At 40.1% G+C, this 20,502-nt stretch overlaps 1 protein-coding gene across 16 annotated transcripts in view; it reads right to left on the reverse strand.

Annotated features, from left to right (window-relative positions):
* Nucleotides 1-12,705: 12,705 nt before the first annotated feature.
* Nucleotides 12,706-20,502, reverse strand: part of LOC136856350 (85/88 kDa calcium-independent phospholipase A2-like) — a 32,753-nt gene continuing 24,956 nt past the window's right edge. For 9 of the 16 annotated variants that reach the window (XM_067134121.1, XM_067134128.1, XM_067134126.1 and 6 more), the window contains 2 exons: nt 15,680-15,851; nt 12,706-14,757 (listed from right to left, as the gene is read on the reverse strand). In XM_067134121.1, coding sequence (XP_066990222.1) covers nt 14,041-14,757; nt 15,680-15,851 — 889 coding nt within the window. In that variant the 3' untranslated portion in view covers nt 12,706-14,040. Of the gene's footprint in view, nt 14,758-15,679; nt 15,852-20,163; nt 20,221-20,502 lie in introns of all 16 variants that reach the window. The other 7 variants (XM_067134115.1, XM_067134127.1, XM_067134118.1 and 4 more) reach the window with 1 other exon arrangement.

Here is a 20,502-nt window from a genome sequence, read left to right on the forward strand (position 1 = left end):
CAAAGGTAGGTGAGTATACTATTTTGTGCAAAACCAAACTCCTACATGTTAAATGTCCTTGCAAATATTATAGGAACTGCAGTGCCAACTACTACTAGTAGTGTCACAGGACCGAATTTCCCAGAATTGTCCTCTCGATTAAAATATTTATGAAGGCGTGCTGGAGCATGTAATAGGTTTAAGGTTGTATTAGCCCTGCTCAGAAAATCATCATGTTGAGCATTGCATTAGTATATAATAACTGCGTAACACATTCAGACATTTACCCTTTAAAAACTTTCAACAAATCTTGCTAATTCTGTTACTCGATTCAATGAAGAGAATTTAAAATAAGAGATTAGTCACCATATGCTAAATTTTCTTGTATGCAATGACACTGATAGTTTCCTGAAAATTATACGCATCCCCGTGAGAAAGAGGAACTACTGACATTGTTCCTGAGTTGACTTCTTGTAAGGCCGCCGTGACAACAAGCCAAGGATCTAGGGGGTGAACCCTGACCAGGTCCCTATCATTCTTCTTCCCTGATGTAAGGTCAGGGGTCTTCCTGACCCTGTTGAGTCTTATAGTCGGGTTTCAGCTTAGAATGGAGGTGAGGGGAGGATAGATGGACACTGAAGTTGGTCCTCCTCCTCTCTTGCTGCTGTGAAAGTTATGCCTGTCAATTTTTGGGCTGTGTGGCAGCTACAGGTGATGAACCCCTGGGTAGTCTGTTTCCTTCTAGGTGGTTATAGTCTGCCCTTGAAGGGCTAATGCCCTCTCCTTTATCAAACCAATCCTATTTCCTTCTTATACCACAGGATTGTCCATATCTCTCATTCTTTGTCAGCAGTGAGGCTCAGACATTACTGGAGGACAGTGGAAGTTGTAGACAACTAGTCTTCAGGCTGGTGGACTAGGCATTATCCTCTCACCTGTAAATGCATTTCTTCATCCAACTCTGTAGAGGGTGGAAACCTCAAATTCTGTGTTGTCCTATGTTAGAGATTGAAACTTCATGGTTTTGTTAGATCTGGAGGAAGCATTTCATGTACCTGCAGGACTCCTGGAAGTACCTCCCTGTCTGTGACAAGTCTGCCAGATTCCCCAAAAGAGGCCCTGTGGTTTGGACTTTTGGCTGCCTGAATCTGTTCATGTTAGTGTTCAGAGTCGTGTCTGTTCAGTAATATTCACTCATGATGTTTGTCAAGATACCTCAGTGACTTGTGTCGAGACCAGCATAAAGACATGCTGATTGAGGGTCTGTTCTGCTGACTCTCAGATCAGCGAGTTCAGGGGGGGTACCAGTACAGTTCTTGTCTCAGCAGAACAACCAGATCAGCTTTGGCAGATCGTATCGGTTACCTCTTGTCCTTGGAGAATCCGTTGTTTCTAGTGCCCATCCACTTGTGGTAAGTTCAGCGATATCTGAAGCAGCACTCGTTGCCTGCCTCCAATCCTGACATTCCCTGTGGCCCTGAGTCAGGAAGTGAAGTTAGATTTTGTATGACATGAACTCCTTGTGGGAGTTCCACTGATCTCCCCTTCTCTAGAGATGCCTCTGTTGTTGTATGCACTGAAGGGGGACTGGTATGCATACTAGGTAACCTGATTCTTGTTGGGGTGTTGAGTCAAAAGGATTCTCACACGCAGATGAACGTTCTCGTAATGTACACAGCACTGTAGGCTCTGCAAGCATTTCAGGATTTGTTGATGGGTCACTCAGTGATAACAAAGAGCGACAACAAACTGCGGTGTCACGTCTACAAGGGAAGTACAATCTCTACCTCCCTTTGCAGGTTATTAAGGCAGGTGTACAAGTGGGTCATTTGCATGTTATCCAGCTTTTGTCCGGATGCATCTCAGGCAGGGGAGCTCAGTTCAGAGACAGAGTGATCCCTGACCAGCAGAAAGGCTGTTTGAAGTTTGTGGAACCACGGTGATTGTTGTGTTCATTATGTGGCTACATGGGAGTTTCCAGTGTTTTGCTTTCTATTGCCAGACCCCTGGGCTACATAGGAAGACACCTTCCAGTACCCCTGGGACAACCTCGCCGTGTATGTTGGTCAGCCCGTTGACTGATCAACAGCGTGTGGTGGCTCATCATTTGCCAAAGAATAAGTGGTTAGTTAGTTATAAATGATTTGTTTAACCACACCTCTGAACTCTTTTAGGGTTCTTCTCGGGCTGGGAAAAGAAGGGGGGAAAGAGTACATAAAAAAAATTAAGTAGTTAACTAAATAAATAAATAATAAAAAAGGGGAATTAGAAAAAAAACAATCGAGAAAAATAGAAAAAAAAGGAAATTATATTTTACTTATCAATTTAATTTTTGTTTAGGGAAGAAAGTAGTATTATTAATTGAAAAAGTTATTACCTTCTGCTAGAATATCACTTTATTGATTTATTTTGTAAATAAGTCTTTCTTTCATGATGCCATCTGGGACAGTCAATCAAGATGTGTTTGATTGTTACAGGGATGTTACATCTTTCACAAAAAGTTATTGGGTTGTGTGTGCTGGAGTTGACATCAGATGACCATGTGTGAGTCTGGAGTGTCCTATTCTGAGTCTTGTTAAAATAACCTCGTTGATTCTTTGCTTTTGGGTAGAAGAATGCCATTTTTTAACTTCGTTCCTTAATTTGTTTTAGTTTGTTTTGTGGGGGTATATTTGTCCAATCATTTTGCCAAATCCCTATAAATTAAGGGTTTAACTGATGCTAGCCAGTCTAGTATAGGTGCTTTCATAGTAGTTGAGGATTGTACAAACCAATTTTGCAGCTCCTATCTGCTTTCTCATTCCCCTCAATGCCTACATGGGCTGAGATCCAACAAATTTGAATTTGAAGGCCGTTTGTAATTAACTGATGTACTTCCCGTTGTATACTTTGGACAAGGTGATTATTTGATTTAAATGATCCTATTGCTTCAATTGCACTTCTTGAGTCGCTCAATATGGTGCTGAAGAATTCCTTTTTTTGTTAGAATCTTGAGAGCCAATTGTATGGCTGTTAATTCTGCTGTAAATACTGATGATATTAGAGGAAGGCCCATTGGATAGTTTTATCACTTGAATAGGCTGATGAGCCTCCACCTTCATTTTGGATCCATCTGTAGATTATGAAGGGATTACCCTTCCCGTCTTGTGTGTTCCATGGCATGTTGACGATACATTTCTGTGTTGGACATATATATTTCTTTTTGAAAGATATGATAAATATGTGCATAGTTTGCCCTTTTTAGTGTCCATGGTGTGACCGGATTTATTTCTTGGGTAAATTTGCAGGTATCATGTTATGTAAATTCAATAGATGATTAGTTTTTTTAGTAAATGAGTTTTGATTTGGGTTATTATTTGTATTTTGATTGAGAAATTTATTTGATGCAGGAGATGTGCCTGCTTGAAGGGATAAGCCTCTTCTTAAAGTAATTAGATCTCTGTAATATTTTAGAGGCAGCTGGCCTGCCTCTGCTAGGACAGGAGCAGTTGGAGATGGCGGGAGGCTCCTGTACGCCTCACGTACTCCCTCGTGATGTAAAGCATCTAGAGATTTTAAAGTTGTTTCTGAGGCAGTTGAATAAATTGGACAGCTATAATTTATAACTGATAGTACTGTTGCATTGTATAACATTAACATTGTGTCTCGTCCTGCACCCCATTTGGTGTGTGAGATTTTCTTTAATAAAGTAAGGGCTTTAGATCCTTTGGCTTTGATATATTTGACATGATCTTTCCAATTTAAATGTTGGTCCAAAAAGTACCCAAATATTTAACACTATTGCATGTTTATCTCTTCATTATAAAGATATAACTTAATGGTTTGTTGTTTCAACCATCTTTTGTCTTTGAAGACAATGCCATTTGTTTTGTTACAGAACAACTTGAAGCCTACGGAATTGAGGTCCAAGTGGTTATATTTTTGTTGCTGTATTAAGTATTCTTTGAGCATGTCTCTCAAAGAATAACTTGAATAATAAATTACAAATCATCCACATACAAACTATTTTGTACACCCTCAGGCAGGTTCATAGTAATGTCTCATCTGTGCCAGAAGCAAATAAGATGCAGCTCAAAACACTGCCTTGGGGATACCCTCTCTTGTACGTAACAATTTGAATATGTATTTTTTCTATGCGTACTTAGAATGTACGATTTGTTAGAAAATTGTGTCATATTGGAAGGTGACCTGGAATATTGGACCTGTGGAGTTTGTGCACTTAATATTGTATCTCCATGTGGTATCCAAATCTGTTGTATCTGCTTATCAGGGCACCATAAGAACTTTATTTTAGGCTGACATATCTTCGGAAGCCACTTGCACTTCATACTGGAGACTATCCGACATCATTTATCAGAGGCTCTTCTTGCTCGGTTACACAGGAAACGTCAGGTATTATCAGGTCTACAATGGACGTCTACAGGCGGAGTGGTCCATCTCTGTTGGCTTGTGTCGTCAGTGGGATAGCCATCCAGTTGGAGCCACTCTTCGATTGCAGAGTTCTCATCTGTTCCGGCTGAGACGTGCTCCTCTCCATTTCTGCGATGAACGGCTACCTCTCACCCCTTTCCCAGGTCTTCCAACTAAAGGGCTTGAACCTCCAAGCCTTGATTGACGTTTCCTTGCTCACGAGGTCCTCTTGAGTAGTCTTGCCCACCTTGTAAGCCCAGGGTTTTAGAGTGGGATGTTATTCCCCTTCTTGTGACCTCGACTATACCATGCCATATGGATTAAATAAAACACTCTCTAGCTATGTAAATTTATTGATCTATCTGCTGAATAAACTCACTGCCTTACATAAGGTAATTACTGCATATAAAGTGTACAAAAGAAAGGGGAAAAGATCAGTGGAAGTAGTACAATACCATAAATATTCTTTCCAGTACCAGACACCCAAAAAAGTATTTTACTGTACGAGAGGCTCTTGTGGCGAGCCACTGCTAATCTCGTCGTAAAATGCACGAATTTTCATAACCTCTCTTATTTCAGCACGAAAAATTACATAGAGGGATACCTACAAGTATTAATAACTGATCCATAACAGGAAAACTTGGAAATGTATCTTTGGAAACGTAATCTCGAACACTTATTGCACAAAGAATATTAATGGAGAACAGAAAGTCAGGAAGGAAACTATCACAGTAATTGGTGAACTTCTAGAAACGAGCGAAAGGCTCCAACTCCGAGCCGCTAATGCCGCTTGCGGCGAGAAAGAGATTTAAGAGTGAGCAAACTTTCTCGGCGTCTGAAGAAAAGGCCGTCGACGAGTTGGGCCGCCAGCGACTCGTTTCTAGAAGCTGAGGTTTTCGAAATTAAAGCTTAACAGTGACCTAAAAACTAAGGGATTGACTGCCGTATATATACATATATATGCCCTATTTAACTGCCAAACAATTGACTATATCGTGAAGGTATTGAATATACTGTAGAGTGTACTGTTAAATGATTGCATACAAAATCTCTTCATGCAAAATGTTGCCGAGTTCAAATCACCTAACAAAATACCTATATAGCTGCGCAAGGAGCTTCCTAATGTAAAAAAAAAAACCTGAATATAGACCCTAAAGAAAACAAACCAAACTGTTATAATCTTACCCACAGCACTTGTTATATTGCTATTACTATTTTCACTTAATGTCAGACCACCGGCTGGCTTGTAGGAAATCTGTTCTGTTTAAAAACTACATTTTCATGAAAAATCAACTGCTGTATGTATGAATAATTATACATTTTTATGTACACAAATAAGCCACCATACGACCGAGGGCGTTCTATTGTCTATACAACCATCGGGCAAGCCCAAACCATTAAAATGGGTAAAATTGTGCCTATAACATATCGTGTTACAATTTAACTCATCATACTCAAATCTAAATCGGCTATAATTTGCAAACTGGAAATACTATATTTTCAAAACAAAACACACTGCTGGTAACAGCTTCTATAAAATAAAGTTTGATTAAGCCAGCATTTTATGTTGCTCTGTAAAGCCAAATGACAGAAGAGACGTAGCAGAAATGTTAAGCGACTTCATAAAGCGTTACAGTTTGGTTACGAGTTCCCTGTAGTCTGGAAATACGATTCATACCAAGATAATTGTCTACCAGCCACTTACTACTTCACACAACCCACGTGTCTACCATATTGAAAATTTCAGAAGAGCAAAATCTCGTATTCCAATTTCTTTGTAATATCAATATTTCATAAAAATTCTGTTATCAGATTTATGTAGCTCGTATTGTGCAAAGCTGCTAATGCATGAGAAAAATTGGATCACTGGAATAATTAATATTATGTTGGGGTTTAATGGATTTCTTAAAATTTACATTATACTGGATGAAGTGGCTATTGAGAAATGTTTTAACTTAATCTCTTTAAAAACTGTTCAACTGATAATTTAACAGTTGCTGTTTGGCCCGTGAGTTACTTTGTATGATACATTATTTGGCAAAAGTTCCTGTTTGCCAAATAATGTAACCAAATGAATACACTTGATTCCAGCTTCAACTGTACAACTGAAACTGTAAACAGTTTTTGTTTGTTTTCCAGAGATCGCAGGAAGTACACACGAAGTCTGGATAACTTGATGAGATAGTGGATGATGGAAGATTGGTAGCAGCGCTCAAATTATGACTGACGATAGAGTTGCACGTCTTTTCCTTGAAGATATCATTATCTCCGTACGAAAACAAAATACAGATTACATCTACCAATGGGAGAGCAATAAAAAAAAAACAAGCTGCAATTTCTGCTTCACCAACATCAGGTACGCCTGCAAAAATTTCAGTTGACAATAGCTGCACTTTCTTACAGATTTTACAAGTAGAGCTACGTATGATAACATCTGTTTAGCTAGGCCTTTGCAACATAAGTGTGGGCTGTGACATTACTGATAACTTTGATTCAGGAAGTGCTAAAGATTGCACTTTTAATGAACTTATGGATTTTGGAGGGCAAAAACAATTGACATAGTTCAGTCTGACTAATGGCACATAATTCTCAACTCCTTTGGGGCTGTTTCAATAGGGAACGTTTCTAGGAATGGTCAAGTATCACCAGCTGTTATTTTTGTGCGCTTAACATTTCTGCTAAACATCTGCAGGCATTTTCTTTAGAAGCAATCATCAAACAAAATAAAAACACCCACAATAGTAATGTTTAGTATACTTTAAACCCTGAACCAAATTGCTTTGCAATTTCACCCTCTCCCTGACAGAACACTAGAAAATGATGAACACATTAATTGACTTTTTTTTAGAAAATGAACACATTAATTGAAAAGTCAACAACTGTGTATACAATATGTCACACAAGATACTGTTTCTCGTCATTTTGGGAATAAATTAGTTGCTTAATTTATATGAGCAGTTGAAAAACAAACTGCTTTATATCCCATATTCCTACAAAGAGCTAGTCCTTTCACGAGTCAAGCTGCAATAAATAACGATTTTCTCATCCACTTAAATAGTCATACAACATGAGAGCGATTTTCTTACAATGCACACAAATCCTTAGAAATTTGAGAAAATATATATCACAAGCATCACTAAAGTTTATACATAGCTATACTCTGGGTGATTCACCCTTAACTCTGGTGAAAAATGTGAAGTTCAAACCACTAGCTAGTACGTAGTAAGTTGCCTAAATTAAATGTTGAGACCTCCTTTTCTATAAAAGAGATCTAAGTTTTAAAAGAACTATTTTCTATTTTTCCCTTGTATACAAACCAGAGCCTTTTATATAGGAGTACTCCACAGATGGTTGTTGAACTTGGTAACAAGATTGTTAATTGGTGGTTATGGGGGGAGAGTGAGGGACACCCCTCCCTAGCCTGTCATTAGTCGCTTTTCCATACCTAGAAAAGATGGACAATACTTTAAAGATGAATTTCTTCCTACGGAAATCCAGGAGACTTACTCCTGTGGTGGAAGGTTGACTCTGACAGCTGACTGGAGTTGAACCACGCCTGGAAACGTCATGCTTTTGATTGAAAACGTGAGAAGCGGATGCAACGACTCCTCTAACCTTCTACTCAATCTGCTCGAGATGGTAGGAGGACAGGGAGAGGCTTCCTTCTTTTTCTGTACGAAGAAGACTGGGCTACTGATCTGGGTTGGGGGAAGCAGATTTCATCCCAACTCCACAACCTGAAGGCTTAGCTGCATCCAAAACGTTGCTGCCATTAAGGGTTGAATATATGGGACTCCAACTTCCCTCTTCCGCTGCACGAAGTAATGTGGAGCACCACATCGACCTGGTCCTGAGGGAGATTTCGTTCACTCTAGGAAAGGAGAACCGCAGAATGTTCAACAATGACAATTCAGAGGAGTTAGATGATGTTTGCCATTGCTCCCTGCTCCTGGTTGCATCTTGTTTCTCCATAATGCAAGAACAAATTAGAATACAGTTGCCATTGCTGTTGTCGGAGGAGTCGTGATTGATACCAAGGTGTCTTCTGTGATCGTAAGGGAGTGATTTGCTCGATCGCTGGACGACGGGGAACCTGATCCAAAACGCCACAAGCACATGCAACCCCAGCAGAAGAACTGCTTGCTTCTTGAGTGAACCCTGAAGTAAACCCTTAGGTAAATTCCATACAATAGAGTTCACAATAGGACAGCTGTTGTACCTTCCTGAAGACCATTAGGCTCGCAAAGTGCTAAAAGATCTCCACGACAACTTTACTGAAGGGGTTCTGAAAGGAGAGGGAAAATCGTTTAGAAATAAACCAAAATAAACCGATTCCCTGGAGCAAGCACTGGGTCTCCCATGAAGGAGCTGGTGAATCATATCCATGAGCTCCCCTTCACAAAGTGGATGTGATTGGCGAAGTCGGTGCCAATTGCTCAAATAACCAATCACTGAGATATAACTGCTCGAAGTCATGGTTCACCAACTCGTAGACTTCTCGTGATGATGATTTTAGCTAACGTGTAATCTCGAGAAATCTGGCCAAGATCCATACACTTTCATGTGATCAGTCTAAATGGAACTTACTGCTGTAAAGTTTGTGCATGCTAGCACATGCAAATCCTGGTTGCAAACTTGGGTCATCTCCCGTGAGTAAAATACCACAGAGAGTCAGCCCAAACATCCTGTTTGATTCGTCTGCGCAAGAGATAGTCTGCGTACACATAGACAGAGGGTATATTGGTATGAGTTTTGGGGAGAACGTAGGCTAACAAAAGTTGCGCGAGAATGGGTAGGCTCATAATAGCTGCTCAAGAAAAAATAATAAAAACTGTGGCCTGGATGAAACAATTACACACAAACACATCCTGAGTAAAATGTTGCATGCAACAAGCATCCCACATCCATTCAATCTGACGACTTTCTGAACACACAAGGGAGGCGCCACTGACTCGCCAATGCCTACAGAAGCACATGAACGTGCAAAGGACGAGGGTTGAAACTACTGCACTCTCACCAAACCTGGAAGAGCTCTCTCAATCTCTTCTTGTTCCCAGCATTCTGTAAGTGACCCAGTGTATCCCAAAAGGGGTGTGATCTGAAACAACCCACCATTGGCAGGCACAAGATCTGATCATCGAGCAAGCGCCTCCCAAATAGGCAGGGTTGTCTCAACCAGATGTGCTTCCAGGAAAACACAATAGGTAAAGCTACCTGTAAACCAAGTATGTACACGATTGCCCAACAAAACCCACCATCGTCATGTGCAAGATCTAAGGATTGCACACGCTCAAGTTCCAAGGACCAGGCCTGAGTGTGTTTCCAGGTAATCACCGTTTTATAGCTTTTGTCCTGTGTCTTTCTGAAGAAGTAGGGCCCAAAGGACATATCTCCTAGAGAGAGTGCTCGTTGACACACTCCAAAGAGTGTGCACGTCCCAAGGAAGACAGTAGCACTGGTTCTACCCTCTGCAACTGAGGAGGCACAGTGTAAGGAGAGGTCAACTTAACCCTCACAACCACAAGTCAACAACTTTGTTACCAAGTTCAACGACCATCCCAGCTCACGATGAGGAGTACTGCTATATAACAGACAATCGTTTGTATTTCCGTAAGAACAAAACTGCATTTGATTCACAGAAGAAAGATAAAACAAGTGTTCAAAAATATAATCAGAATATCAAGGGTAAGAAAGTATCTCAAAGACATCTCTCTTTGCATGAAGTCAATCTGGATGAGAAGATTTAAGAGTTCAAATTCAAGGTCAAAATTAATCTTTAAAAAAAAATCACAATACTCTACACCAGTTTACAAGTTCTGGTTAAAAAATGAAGCAGGACGTTGGAGGATAACTGTTCAAATATTAATAATGCCCATCATACTGGCTACAATTAAGCAATGAGAGCGAAACTGCTTTTTGCCGATGTACTGCAGAATGATTTTCTTAAGATTGCATGACGTCAATGATCTCTGTCATTGCAATGCCAGAGAACTTTTAAATAAATCAATCTATATCAAGATAAACCTTGGTAAATTATATGATCAATCAATATATGCCAAAGAACAATTTCTTATCAAGGTTACATCTGTCAGTTAGGATTAACCTTTGATCATATCAAGCTGCAACTGGTGAAAACCTATTCTTGGGATAAGATATTCTCTGACTAGCTTTGCCGGAAATTTTCTGACTAGCTTGTAGGCAAACAATTGAGGTTGGAAATGAGTTAGCAAATATAAAAACATGTCACTACCGCATTCGTAGCAACAAACCTATGTTACGTTACTCATAATCATGGGGATAATACAAAGTTACATATGTTTCGTCCAGGAACTGTAAGGACAAATGTATAAAGATGAGAATACATAAAAATTGAACAAGGTTACAGCAACTACCGGGCGACCATAATACTGCAAACGACCTAGACCCCTGAATAATACGAAGCTCGATACATGAAACGAGACTGTTCGGTTATGCGGACAAAATACATGACTTAACAAACGTACCAGTAGCACAGTAAGTTTCAGCACAGCAGATCTGAACAACACTACAATGCTGTAAAAAAATTACCATTTTTATTTACACTTATCTGAAGGATGTATACACGTGAAAACAAAAAAACAAGCAAAGGTCTGAATGTAATAAACTGTAGAAAAAAAAACTGTAAACGTAACGATAATTGCAGCAACTCCCAAGAGCCCCATTTGAGGGTGCAACCAATAAAACGTGTACTGTAACTGTAAGCCACAGTTAACTAAAACTTCCAAACGATATCTGAAGGATGACAGCCTTTACATGACTAGAGTTAATTCCTCTCCTGTTTCACAAAGAAAAACAAAATACTGTCATGTCCGAAAAGAGGTAAGTACCCTACGGGCATATAAAAATATACAGTCTGTGACGTACCACACAGCATAAGGCTACAAACAAAATTAAAAAGTCTGTTATAAAAATCTGCCTTCCTGGTATACACAGTTAACGGCTTGTTTATAAAGTGTAGCACTGCGGTAAATTGCACTGCGAACTACATTATTTGCCCAATGACCTTCGTTTAATGTTAAATGTTCTTATTCCCTCTTCTGTCCACTTACACAGAAATCACGGGCATTTTCAAAACTTTGTCATCTGCCGCCTCAGGTTCAAAGGTAGACGTACAATCCTAAATTTCACAGGTCTGTGGATGTGTCGACGTGTGAATGATCTTACGGGCTATCAGTAAGATCACTTACAACCGAGATTCAATGCAGGAAACCTTGCTAGTCCTTTTTTAGGATTCTGAAGTAATTCTTGCCGTCTTTTGTGAACAGTCTATGACAAATCTCTCGACGGAAAATGGGGCCTTTTTAGAAAAGGTTATTGCCTCCGTTGCAATTAATTTTTTTTTACCATTTCAAAGGCATGCTGTTGTCTAGCTATGGTCACGGTACGCAGGACACAGGATTGGCAACAAATTCAAAACTACAAAACATTATATGGCACAAGACACGAAATAATTATTTTGACACCAACAGACTGGCCTTGTGGAAGCAGCCCTTGTTCGTTTATCTTCGTACAAGACTGCTTATTAAGGAAAGCCATGAATTTATATTTTAGTTCTCTGTAAAGAGATTAAAATCTGGAAGGGCTAAAATTTGGACAACTAAAGTTGGTAACCATCTGGGGGTTCTTAAAAATGAATGCTGAATGTCATATGCTGTCATAATTAAGAGTGAAACCAACCTAATTCTTATTTGGAGCTAAAATACTGAATACTGAGTGTATAGATATTGTTTTAAAAAAAGATAAAGCAGTTTCAGGGTACTGTGTCTTCGTCAAGCGACTCAACACGAACCCATCTTACAAAAACTAAAAGTCATAAAATTCTCAAGGAAGAAAAACAACATATTTCTGGGCAAGACAACCATTCACCCACAAATCAAACGAAATACTGCGGTATACACAAAAAAGGATGAACCTGACTTCAACATACAAAAACGCATCAAAATACTGCACTATATATCTATGGGGTCAATACAGCTGGAACCTGAATAAGCGGATATGAAATGCTTCCAGTAACTTCTACCAGTAATATCGAGTGAACAGATACACCTCAGAGGTAGATGGAGGGTCAAGTGAGAGAAGAAATAATCGAATGGAAGGCATGAAAAACGAAAGTGCGAGGACTACAGCTAATCCTGAAGCACTAGAGACACTACTGAGCTCACCCCTACCACTACGGTCGATACCTTGTTGATTTGGCGCGAGTAACCTACGTCTTGGAAAAACCTTCTCATTGAATGGTATTGTACATTTTTAGATGCATTCACTGCATCATCAACATTTCTTTTTTCTATAACACTTTCAAAAGAAAAAGTTCCTCTTTGCGCGCGGTATGCATCACACAGCCCGCATCTTTTGTGCGAAACAAAGAAATTTACAGCAAGCACAGTCTCAAACAACTAGGGAAAGAGCGAACACAAAAATATCAAAACGTCGGGCACTATACAGCCCTACGTAATTAGAACAACATCCACAGAGTCTCCCGGGAAAGAATTGCGAGGAACAGAACGTCATCTTAACGCTTCTAGGCGTCGACCTTTGCTTCACCAGGTTACAAGTAGGGACACAAGGTAGACGGATCCTTGCTGCGACTACTGTGCACAGAGGTGACGTTTTAAATGAAAGCAGTAGTTTAAACATTCTGCAACGCCAGTGCGTCTAAAAACCTGAAATGATTATGCAATGCGGTTTGGATGAAAAGATACTCTAACTCTTGTTCTCAACAGCAAATTCTTGCACTAATGAAAACAGAACTGCTTCACCGACAGCCCATACCACAATATTATCAGAGTATTACAACTATACAGTAATGGATGCTACACAATTCAGCTTCTACCTGCTGTACATATTGCTAGTGGGGGCTTGTGTAGTGCAAGGAAGATCTTGACAATGGCAGTGGAACATGTTTTCTAACCTGGCAGCAGCAAGCCACATTTTCAAGGACAGTTCGGAGTATCCAGATGAAGACTCGACCTCCGCTGATATTCCTCTGTACTTTGATTCCTCCTACCACCCTGATTAGTGGCTCCAGAAAGGCCATGCAAAGAAACTGACCAGGTTTTACCCGCAAGCTGGATTTGATGGAATCAGGCTTAGAAGGAAAAGGTAACTGAAGCTGTGGAACCCTGGCTATCAGGATGTGTGTGATTGTCATCTTCAGGAACTGAAAAACCGACTCTGGTCCCTATTCCCGACTTTATACAGAGGCGACAAAAGCATTGGAATCAAAACCTCGACATCATACAAAAATTTTGTTCCCCCTCTAAAAGGATTTGTACATTTTGGGAAATATATTGCTATCAGATATACTTCCTCACCTATCTTCTCAGATGAAGAGCTTCGCAAAGCCAGCTTGATCAAAATTACGAGACCTGGAAACACTCACTCCTGTTGAAACGGATCACTCTTTCAACGAATACGTACTGCTTTGCAAATGCAGTCGTATGTGATGCATACCACACAACATATTATATACTGTACAAATACCTTGAAAAATATCTACAACATATGAGAAGCACCAAATGTGTATTACAGCATTGAGATGTGAGGTAAAAATGTGCAAAAATTCAAAAGAAAGATACCAGAGGTACTTTGGCATAAAAAGTGACGATAAAATCACAGCTGTTCACCAACTTGTTCCTCGACCTTGTGTACGGAGGATATGGACGCCTCCTCAGACGGCTCCGAGTCTTCGACGGCACTGCTGGGCTCGGCCGAGGAACAATTCTGACTGCTAGCGACGGAGGAGCCGTCTGCTCCAACAGCAGCCGCCGCTGCAACAACCTCTGACGAGGCTAACGACAAACTGTCGACTGCGCTCGATTCGCCCGTTTCGGAAGCTGTGCTTCCCTCGGCTGCTTGTGCGGAGGTGTCTGGAATAGTGGAGTGGAAGCTATTCTCTTCGTCTGGGGATATTTCCTCGGACACAGCCCGTCCGTCCACGGCGTCCGAGTTGGACGCCGCCGCGTTCGGAACTTTGAACGGCGAGGCACCGTCGTCTTTCGCGGGAGTTGCGCCGACTTCCGAGTCGATGAGCAGAGGCTTCAGCTGGGCTAATATCTTGGCCTGGGACCTCATATACGCCCTGGTTTCCCACATGATCCGCACCAAGCATTCGTCGTCGTGTTCGTCTAACGCTACGTCCTGAGATAACTGTGGGTTGAATCGGAAGAAGGGTACGTTGAGGTTTGAACACCATGCCCTTGCTCTGTCGACAATGCGGCCCTCGGAACTGCACGCCTGTTCCACCATGACGTTGAATAAATTATAAAGCGCCTGGAAGCCTCGTCGGACATCCAGTATGCTTGGCAGGGTAACGTCTACTGTGTCAACCTGAAAGACAGAGACAAAGTTAGTGCATTATAAGTAATGGCTAAATACAATGTAACACAAATCTGAGTACCTATTAGTCAATGAGGACTGTATATGAACAGCTGAGATAACAATACTATCTATTAGACTCCTCACATATAGACAGTTGACTATTCTGGTATTTTTTGTGGTCTCAAATAAGGATGAGATTCAAGGCTTCATAAAATGTAAGGTTTCTTACATATGATTCCACAAGCAATCTCCAGTCAAACACGGGGTTCTCAATGGAATTTCAAGGAACATATAAAACACTGAAACACGACGCACATAAAAACCTGGAAAATAATTTAAGGCAACAAAGGAAAAGTAAATGACCTGGATGCCCTCATTTTGAAGAGTTAATACCCCCAATCTGAAATCTTAGAATACAGGAATGGTCAGTAACTACCTCTAAACTGAGATGGTGTCAGCGCAAGTTTCCTCCCAAGGACTACTGAGGCAGAGGAACTTTTTGCAAATATTATAGGCAGCATAAAGGTGAAGTTATTAAACTACAGTAATTGGAGCAACAGAAACACTCCTTAACTGTATCCTGACAGCTTCTGAAACACGAAGGTTCCCCATGGGGAGTTTCTTACCCTTAAAAAGGATGTTTTCTCATGCAAGCAAAATTCTGAAGAGTTCTATGCCATTCATATCCTGGTTCTTACTACTTGGTAACAACATGACAGGAATTTAAATATTCTATTAGTAATTTAATATATATGATTACTTAGTGTTCTTAAGTAGGCCATTAACAACTGCCTCTAAAGGATGAACTCCTCTAAAGAACTGGCTACTTCCCATTTCATACGAAAGAGAACAAGAAGCAATTCCCTTCACGTGTATCCTATTGGTGCATTTGACTACTCACATACAAATACCTTCAAAAGATCTCACTCACCAGCATCACTGGAGGTTTGCCACAGCCCAGCGAAACTACAACGCTCGGGTTGAAGACCTCATCCTCCCTCCCCTTTGCTCGAACTGCCATATTCCACTCCTCAATCTCCGCCAAAGTGTCCAACACGGGGTTGTTTCCGACCAACCCACCGTCCAGGAACTTTTCGCTTGCACTGAAACAAAAGGGGACCTGTTAGTTGTGTTCTTACGGCCGTCTGAAAAAGACTAACGACGTACACGTCCGCACTGAACAGCAAGTGCCCAAGAATATAACTTCTTTCAAACATTGTTGTACATACCTTATATTGCTCATAAAATGCTTCAAGACTTCAATACGATAGACAAAATATGAGGCAATGCAATGTAAAAATGAAGGTTTCAGTGAAATGGGCTGAAGACAGGTTTGAGAAGGCTAGGCCACGCCAGATGTTTGCATGAAACTCCGTCATGAGAAATGGGTCCATCTACAACTTGTTGAGACCACCTCAGGCTCAAGACGATTCCCATGAGATTCTAAACAGGCCATCACCTTGCCCAGTACAGACTTAAGAGTGTCTTGAACCTAGGAAAGGTATATCCATCATGGCATCTACCTTCTAGACCACTGGGTTTGGAACGGAAAGCAATAGCTGGGTAACTTTTCGCTGAATGATGCCACAAACAGGTCTCAAAGAGTTGAACCAAACATGAGATGCTTCCCTACGAACCTTCAGATGAAGGGATCAATTTGAAGTAATCATTTGATGTTTCTTAACCAGTCTGTCATGACTTTAAAACCTTTACCGTGGGACAAAAAGTGATGTAAGAGAGTTTTACATAACACCTCACTGTAGCTTAGAATATAACAAGCAAGAACTGAAACTTAATGACCATTTATGACCATTTTTCAAAGGTGTTAAAAACATAACGTATTCCTAAAGATTCATTCCCATGTTGGCAGATTACTGTAGACTTGTTAATGAACGTGTAGTAAGTTAAACTTCTGCAGTAAATCAATATAGTCTGCTGTATGAATCATTGAAAAAAAGCATTACTGATCTGAATCAGGATTTGAAAGATACAAGCTGTAGTAAAATGAAAATTTCCATTATTCTTCATCCCAGTGGATACATTACTGATTGACAGTAATGCTCTCATCTGCTATCAGTATCCTGTTCATTTAGTGTCAAAAGCTAAAGAAATATGAGGAATATAAATTAACTTGAGTCACTCAGTCAAAAATACCAAGAAAAAACAAAAATAGAGGAAATTTTTATCATTAAATATTAAGAACCAAGGACTCCATTAAAAGATTGACGATGTTAAGGCAAAGGCAGGCACTGAAATAGCCGACAGCAACAGCGGCAATAATTAAAGCAATACATCAGTACGGCTGCAATGCAAAAATCATTCAAAAAAGTTAGTTGGAATGAACCTGCTTCAAGCACATTTTGTGTGACGCTAAAAGTTGCAATGAATGTTCCTTGCAGTTTCCCCTCTCTCCAGCCAGGCTGCTGCATTTTCCGCCCTTTGCAAGGTCATAAAGATTAGTTGGAAATCAGATTAGAGTTCAAGCAGGGTAGCAAAGGTATATCAAAGGTTCTTGCAACATAGCTCTGAATAGGTCCCCCTCCACCCCAATTCGTGATTTTGTCACAAATCACGTTCCCGCTATCTCCAATATGTATATTTCTCCCTCAAAAGTTGCAGTAACAATTCAAGAACCTCTCGTATGCTATAACTTGGCACAAAAATGAGTAACCTCTCACTTAAAGTCAAACTTCCAAGCTAATAGTTTTTTAATTTGTAACCGATATCAAACGATATCAAATTCTTTGTAACTGAAACCACATACAGCACGCTGATTTTGCGGAGTACGAAAGGAACACTGTGTACCACTCCTACAGAAACTCTCAAGTAGTCCAAGATAAGTATGAAGAGTATGATGAAAAGACTTTTGGGGAGAGAGAAGTCATAGGAACACCAGTTAGAATGAATCAAGGTAATATATCGAGCAGAGGTTGCATGATTGTGATGACCAGAAACAAATTTTAGGCACAAATACTGTCATTTGGTCCATCAAACTGCTTAAAAAGATGGCACCCCTTATCGCCAACATCAAGATAAATGCTGAAGTCTTCCACATACATATGTTTAGGTTGTGCATGAAAACTGAATTATAAAGGAGGTAAAAGAAAGAAAAAGTATAAAATTGTGAATAACAGCAAACCTAGCGATAAAATATAACTCCACTTCTTAGGCACAACATTTTTCAACATTTCTTTGGGTTTCCAATAAATGTCTGACCAATGCAACATAAGGTAAATAAAATACGAAGTATTAAATGCACAGAAAATCAGTTCAACCTTGCCAATATGCACTGCATGCAACCATAAACCATTCAGGCATCCCCAAAAAAGTATGGCATAAGACAAAAGTTAAAAGAAGTCTTAATTACTATATTACCACATTCAAATATTTCAGTGAGATTACATAATCCAAAGGCATATTCATTACCAGAACTTACACATGAAGATTAAAAATTCTGCAGCCGTCAAGCGCAAATACATGACATTAGCTGAAATTCCGAACAAAATTTGAAGTGGGCTTCGATTCATGAACAGAAACCTTTTACTGTTATGTATACCTACTCTATATGTCTAGTTAAAAGGACTACGTGAGTGCCTTACAGTTGTTTAAACTTTGCGGAAAGGTAACTTGAAATGGAGAGATATCTTTGTCTGTGGACATTATTTTTTTATTATGTAATACCTGTATATGAATTTGCATAGTGAAATTATTTATTTCGACATTTACCTACTTGACTGTGGTAAGGGTTCACTTGGTATTAAGCGACATGAATTTTCATGGACTTGGGTGGACAAACCAGCAGTTCATCTAAAGCGTCCTTAGACAAGGACTGACATTCGCAGTGCCATACGTGTAAAGGACCAGCAGTGATCCCCCAAAAAGGATGTGTGCAGTGCTTGAAATGATTTGCCAAAACGTGGATCTTGCACTCTCACAGCTTGTACGTAAATTGTGCTTCTGAAGTTGCAACTATCGCAGTGACCATAGCTTTCGAATCTCAAATTCCGTCCACAAGAGACGTCAACCATCTCCCGTCTTGGCCCCGGCTAATTTTTCACATGGTGAGGCTTCTCGACGGATGTCTCCCCTTTTCCAACTGTCTCCGTCGCCCCTGTTCATTTGGTGGATGACATTTTCCTGGCCAGACTTGAGATGATGGTTTCCTCCGTCCTCCAAGACCAGTTCCCAGTGGAGCTTGTTTATCCATGAATGAACTAATGAGCTTGTAATCTGCAGTTGGAGCTTCACCTCAGACTGATCCCTTGCCAACGATGGTTCTTCAGTGTTGTCTAAGGAGACCCTTTTAAAGTCTGCAATTCAGTCGCTCCTGCATACACAAGTTTCTTCGTGTACCTGACTTGCCTCAAGCACTGTAATACGCGTGTGAATTCAACTGCTCCACATACTCATATGTTTGACTGCCAGGGTGTTCCTCGACTTCCTGGTCTTTGTAAACTTCAGTGTACTCAATAACTCAAGTTTTCTTCGCTCTTACAGTGTCAGCTTTTACCTGTGCACCTGGCTACGCCATTTCCTTGCTATTACCAACTCCAGTACTTGTGATCTCCAAACTTCAGAGAGTTTAGTGCTGATCCCTTTTCGTAATCTCCAGGTATTGTAATAAGATACCCATTCTGTATGACTGCCTCAATGTTCATCCTTACTGCAGTTGCCACCTTTTGACAAAAATGACCGTAAACTCTGTGCCTCACTTAAAATCTCACATAAGTATGGCAACCAAATACCTATAAAAATATTTCATTTATTTAGGATGTTTAGTTCTAAAATATCTTCATCTTAAATGTTAGTATTTTTTTTATGCAATTAAACTACTGTCACCCATTCTGTGCGAAGAATGCTATAATCCACTCCAACATTATTAAGTTTTGAAGTACAGTAGACAGGGGTGCTTGTACGGTGAAAAGTATCCATTACCAGAGCTCTTCAAATATGCCCCTCAGACTAAAAAACCACATAAAAGTGAACATAGAAATATGTGCACACATACATACAGAGAGAGAGGATGGGGAAATTTTATGCACCGATCTGACAAGTACCTTGCTCGTTTAGAATGTGGCACAAATTCATCATCACTTCCTTAACCTTTCATAACAAAAGGAAAACATGACGTAACGCTAGTGGTATTCACCATCCACCGAAAAAACACTTCCTACGACAATGTGATTAATACTTAGCTCAGCAAAGCCAAAATGAAAAAATGCAGTAAGGTTTGTGTGTGTGTGTGTGTGTGTGTGTGTGTGTGTGTGTGTGTGATGCCCCAGATGATAAAAGACAACTCACAGCAGTGCAAAAGAATGGCAGCAAAAGATTCATCTAAAGTGAAGCACCACATCTCGGGGACATGAGCAGAATAAACGGAGAACCTACAACCACAAACTTGAAGGTCATAGTTACCCATGGGTCAAACTGCGTCTTCGACAGCTCTCATCCTTTCTCATGGACTTGGCTGATCTAAGGGCAATATAAGGGTAGCTTAGTTGATAACAAAAATGTCGGTACACGGTGGCTGAGTAAAAGAAGTCTTGTTAGGGTACATGTTTATGGTTTGGCATGGAACTGACTAAGCTCTGAAAAGCAAACTTGTATTCGAAACATTAAAACTAGCTTTTAAAAACCTGTGTGCTATCAAATTGAATGTGTATTGTATATAAATGCTACTACATACATGAAAAGCAAACTTACAGAGACAATATTACAAAATGTCACAAAGCCTAAATGATTAGGTCCTGAATT

Source organism: Macrobrachium rosenbergii, chromosome 35, assembly GCF_040412425.1.
Source record: "Macrobrachium rosenbergii isolate ZJJX-2024 chromosome 35, ASM4041242v1, whole genome shotgun sequence".
Classification (NCBI taxonomy): Eukaryota; Metazoa; Arthropoda; class Malacostraca; order Decapoda; family Palaemonidae; genus Macrobrachium; species Macrobrachium rosenbergii.